This window comes from Silene latifolia, chromosome X (assembly GCF_048544455.1).
Source record: "Silene latifolia isolate original U9 population chromosome X, ASM4854445v1, whole genome shotgun sequence".
NCBI classification, from domain to species: domain Eukaryota; kingdom Viridiplantae; phylum Streptophyta; class Magnoliopsida; order Caryophyllales; family Caryophyllaceae; genus Silene; species Silene latifolia.
In genome coordinates, this window is record NC_133537.1 from 226205318 (window position 1) to 226211158 (window position 5841).

Below are 5841 nucleotides of genomic sequence, written 5' to 3' on the forward strand. Positions count from 1 at the left end.
TCTGCTGTTATTATGCTGTTATTTTGTCAAACTAGTATCAGTAATTCCACCGCTAGTTCCCTCTTTTATTCTCAACTGTTATTGAACTATTATTCTCTTTGTTATACCACTATTATTCCATTTGTAGTCCAAAGGTAATTCCACTGTTAATTCCTTTTGTTATTCTGCTGTTATTGAACTGTTATTCTACTGTTATACCACTATTATTCCGCTGTTATTCCACTATTACTCTACTGTTATTGTTCTGTTATTGAACTGTTATTCTACTGTTATACCACTGTAATCCCACTGTTCTTATCATATGTTATTTTTTGTGAATACAGTGAGATGTTAGTGGTGTACAACGATGACGTCGGCGTGTTTTTGGACAGAGGGGATATTGTTTCCATTGTAGATGCAGCTGCTATGATGTCAACAAGAGTAGTCGATGTTTGGTCGATTCTTTTGAATTCGTTGGAGTTTGAGGAACGTTCAGAACTAAGCTCAATGTTTTTCAGACTTCGTCATATGGTATTTTGTTTTTTCCTTTGCTATTTTGCGTTATTACCTACATATTTACTCACAAGTAGTGATTTAAATTTAACACATGTGCACTATTTTTGGTTGTTTATGCTTTCTGTTTAGGAGGATGCTCTTTATTCACTCTTAGAGAACTTTGATTCCTCAAGCCCTCTTGACGGTCCGGGTAAGAAGTTGTTGAAATTTTGGAATGTGTTTTTCGATTCCTGCAATGGAAGATGTCGTCTGAACTCGGACCTTGTGTTTGTGCCGATTCTGTACAATGATCACTACTCTTGTTTCTGCATCAATTTTATGAATGAATCGATTGATTTTTTGGACAACATGACTCACGATGCCAAAAATTTAGCCGAGTACAGAAGATTGGCAGAGATTGTGGCAAACTATATGTATGTTTTTATGGAGGCTCATAATGTTATGAAGTCTCAAGATTGCCGCAATTTTGAAGTCGTGGATGTTCTTTTTAAATGGAAAAAGAAGGAACTACTGGATACCGAGTCCGGTGTTTCTTCTTTATCAGATACAATGGCTGAATATGGTGGCAGCGTATTTGAGTCCAATCTTCACAGCAAGGTAGCTCGTCAAAGCTTTTGTGTTGAAATATCGGCTTCCCTGATCTTGGCTGATATTAATATCTATAAGCAGTTAGTTCTTGATAAGGCGACGTCTTGTGAGAATCAGATGCCTAAGACATTGGGTTTGGGGTCAGCTAGGAACAAGTTGAAAGAATTGAAACCCCAATCATCTGCTTCTAGTGAAGAATCAGGCGTCGTAGTGAATGTTGTAACTTTGACTGTTGTGTATCCAGTTAAGTCAGACTAAGTTAGTGTATTAAACTGTTTGTTAAACAATTAGTGTGCTATTATTGCACTGTTATTCTATATAATAACTAGTTTATTGTGCTGTTATTCCCCTATTATTCTAGTGTTATTACAGTGTGTACTCTAATTTAATTGAGTTTTCATATTACTTGTACTTTTTCCAAACACCATCCATTTTTACTCTAATCCCCCTATTAGTTTACTGTTATTGCAGTATTATTCAGCATAATGATCAGTTATTCTGCTGTTATTGCACAATTAGTCTACAGTTATTCGACTGTTATTCTAGTTTAATTAAGCTTTCCTATTACCTTTGGTTTCTACAAACACTATCCATTTTCTATTCAACTGTAAATGACGGTTTTTCTCAACTGTGATTCTGTTGTTATTCCACCATTATTCTGCTGTTATTGCACTATTATTCCGCATAATAAGTAGTTTATTCTCAATTTGTTATCGCGGTATTATTCCACAAAAGGACTAGTTTATTCTATTTTATTCCACCGTTAGTTCAACATTATTTTGTTAAAACTATTCATTTTTATTCAAGTGTAAATTTAGTCAAGTGTAAAAGCGTGGTTTAGACCGCTTTTATTCCACTCGTTATTCTACCATTATTCTCACATTATTGCGATTATTCCGCATAATAAGAAGTTACTCTGCTTTGTTATTGTACTATTAGTCTACACTTATTCTCATTATTCCACTAGTTTAATTAAGCTTTACAAACACTATCCATTTCTACGAAGAATATCCATTTTCTATTCAACTGTCAATGGTTGTTTTTCTCAACTGTGATTCTATTCTTATTGCACCGATATTCTGCTGTTATTGCACTATTATTCCGCATAACAAGTAGTTTATTCTCACATTGTTATTGCAGATTATTCCACAAAAGGACTAGTTTATTCTCATTTTATTCCATTGTTAGTCCAAAGATTATGTTGTTAAAACTATTCATTTTTATTCAAGTGTAAATTTAGTCAAGTGTAAAAGCAAAGTGGTTAAGACTCGCTTTTATTCCACTGTTATTCTACCATTATTCTCATTGTTGCAGATTATTCAAGATAATAAGCAAAGCTACTCACTTTGTTATTGTACTATTAGTCTACACTTATTCTGCTGTTATTCCACTAGTTTAATTAAGCTTTACCAACACTATCCATTTCCACGAAGAATATCCATTTTCTATTCAACTGTCAATGGCGGTTTTTTCTCATCTGTGATTCTATTGCTATTGCACTGTTATTTACTTTATTGCACTATTATTCCGCATAATAAGTAGTTTATTCTGCTGTTATTGCAGTTTTATTGCGCATAAGGACTAGTTTATTCGACTGTTAGTGAAGTGTAAATGCAGTCGTTTTAGACTGATTTTAGTTCACTGTTATTCTACCATTACTCTGCTGTTATTGCAGTATTATTCTGCATAATTAGCAGTTATTATGCTGTTATTGCACTATTATTCTGGTAAAGACTTCTGTTATTCCAATATTACTTAAACATAGTAGTAAATAGTACTTAAACATAGTACTTACGTAATAAACATTAAAGTTCTAAAATATTAAAGACATTATTTTTAAAGCAATAAATATTTTAAACATATTTTAAAGCAGCAGCCCTGGACCATCATCGTTAGATTTTTATATCTTTATTCTATTATCTGACGCCTGCGCGCAGTCCTTGACAAAGGCTCTCAATTTCCACCGACTCATCCTGAAAAGGGTTTTTGTATCCTTCCATAAGTTCCATGGCTTTCAGAACTGGTGTCCAATCGGCAGAGATGGAAGGATAGACTTCAGTGTAATACTTCTTCAAAGCATTCACACCAGCAATGAATTGATTGTCCATGTCGGCTTCTGTGTAGTTCCTATTTTTCTTTTTCTGCAACTGTCTACGCATACGTTCATTTTGAAGTTCAGCAACCTTCAACTGTGCCCTAACATTGTCGACCTCTCTTATTAAGGCCTCTTCACGGTTTTCTGATGCCTCTACATTTGTCCTTGTCTCGATCAACTCTTCGAAAGGGACTCTATCTTCCGTTTCGCTTCATTGATTTCCTCCCTTGTTGGGGACCTTCGGTTATCGTCAGTTACGTCACTCATTCTGCAGCATTGGAAGTATGAAACTTTTTGCATTATAAAAAGATGTTTAAAATATTTCAACCAAATTAAAAGCATAGCAAAGCAGAAGAAAGAGAATTACCTTTTCTACAGTATCCAGTATAGTGTAGACAGACAAGAAAAATAAACATCAAAGAAAAATAAAGAATAGAAAGATAAGAAATTACCTTTTTTTGCAGAGGAGATAAATTTTTTTTTGGAATGGACTTTTTCAGTGTGTGTGTTTGTTTTTTACTCGAAATAGCAGTATTTATAGGGGCTTGGGGAACAAAAACAGTTTTTCTGTAATTATATTAGATTAGCTTAGGTAACTGTTTTTAATAAAAACTGAAAAGTGGAACTGCTTTTTATAAATATTACTAATCTGTTATTCAACTATTATTATAGTGTGTAAATGCAGTTTTATTTTGTGGGTGGTTAGTGGAAAACAGTCAGATAATATTAACAAAAAAAAATTAAAGTAACTAGTATTAATTGTCATATAATGTAGGTCTCACTTTATTATCTAAAAGTAACATTTTAGGATAAAATGTAATTCAAACAATGACAAATAGTAAAAGTCTTTGACATTTAAGCGAGGTCTTCATCGTAGCCGTTGTCTTTTGTGTCTCTTTTGTTTTTCTCAGTTCATGCATCCGATTCATATTCCTGCAATTTTTGCTTAGTATTTGTCATTGAGGTAAAGTAACAATTAGAGGAAAAATAACAACACATTAATAGTAGAATAGCAGTAGAATAACACAACAAAGCAGTTAGAATAACGAGTAACACCCGAATAATAGGGGAATAACAATAGAATAAGAGGATAACATTAGAATAATAGGAGAGTAATAGTTCGATTCATACCTCTTCGCTTTACGATTCTTCTTCTTCATCGTCATCGAAGGGGACTTTCAAAGCAAAAGGAAGATTACAAGTTCTACTTGTTGTGGTTCACCCACTTCTTGCGCTTCTGCATCTTCGCTTCCCGTTTTCTGGCTTGCTCTTGGCCTTTTCTTTCGACGACCTCAATATTTTGCCACTGCCCTTATTTTTGGCCTTGTTTGGCGGTCGAAGGTCAATATCATTTGAAGCTGTGATGCCAAGAAGATCCTCGATTTCCTAGTTTTTAGTTTTCGGTTCAATTGGTCCTGTGATGTTCTCCCCTGAATCGTGTCGTGGTTTTCTCAAGTTGCTTCATCTGTTTAACCGTAGCATAACCGTCCATCACCCCGACAGTTGCATAAATCTCGAACCAAATCTTTGACATCTCGCTTTCTTGATGTCGGCTTCAAATGTCTTCTATGACCTTTTCATTTTCATCTTGGACAATTGGTCTGTAGGATTTCTTTGTCCATCGAGCAAGGACATAAGGCTCGGGTATCCCGTGTATCCGCTCGATTCCACACCCACAGTATATGCCGACAGACAATGCCATGCCTCTCAAACAGCTTACATGCACATTTACTCTCGTTAGTTTTGGTGTTAAATTCCACTCGGAAGTTTCTGTGCTTCAATCCATCACGAACATCATGGTACTCCACTGTCCCTACTGTTGTCAAACCCCTGACCCCCATGCTGCATATCGCATGTTTGACTTCGTTCTGAAAGTCTGCAAAGATAGGATGTGTGTAGACAAGTGAGGCATGCATCTCTACCTTCATCGGCCCTACTTTCTCGAGCATACTATGCTCGTTGGCGGTGTCCATACTCTTTTGTGAATGCCTTTGCTGTTCTATTACAGAATTGTACCTCATCCAGAACTCGACAAGGGTTCCAAAGTGGCTTGCCAACCGTTTGAAATAGCTGTTTGAACTTTTGGATCTCTGGGTTGTCCGCAGCAAACAACTTAGAGGCAGATCGCGAAAGTAAGCCGGTATCCACTTTTGTCTGATTGCGAATACATACTTCAACCACCGGTTGCTTTGCATACCATGTGCTTCAATAACGGTTTGCCAGTTTTGTTGAAATTCTTCTGGTTCTAAGTCGACATCCAAAACAACGACATTTATGTCTGTCATAAATTCCGTGTCATTGCAGATTGCCCTTCCCACCTTCTCAGGCACTTTTTGCATGATATGCCACATGCAGTACTTGTGCACAGAATTCTTGAAAACATTTGGGCATGCCTTTTTAATTCCAGGGCATTGGTCTGTTATTATACACTAAGGTTGCTGCTGCCCCATTGCTTCGAGGAATTTTGTAAATATCCACTCAAATGAATCCTGACTCTCAAATCCAAGTAACCCAGCTGCAAAAGTTACCGTCTTCTTGTTGTGGTCTACTCCGGTGAACGGAGTAAACACCATGAAATATTTGTTTGTCCCATAAGTAGGGTCAAACAAGATCGTGTCTCCATATAACTTGTAGTTGTTTATCCCTTCCTTATCAGCCCAAAT

General features: G+C 36.0%; 1 protein-coding gene across 1 annotated transcript; it reads right to left on the bottom strand.

Annotated features, from left to right (window-relative positions):
* Positions 1-2999: 2999 nt before the first annotated feature.
* LOC141619465 (protein FAR1-RELATED SEQUENCE 1-like) lies at positions 3000-5517 on the bottom strand. The gene is made up of 3 exons (XM_074436483.1): positions 4873-5517; positions 3546-3550; positions 3000-3234 (listed from the first exon to the last, which is right to left on the bottom strand). Exons 1-3 carry the CDS (start codon positions 5515-5517, stop codon positions 3000-3002), a joined length of 885 nt encoding a protein of 294 aa, XP_074292584.1.
* Between the last annotated feature and the right edge of the window lie 324 nt (positions 5518-5841).

Coding starts and splice junctions, on each gene's coding strand:
- LOC141619465 (XM_074436483.1), bottom strand. CDS start 5,517: ATGCAAAAAGTGCCTGAGAAGGTGGGAAGGGCAATCTGCAATGACACG.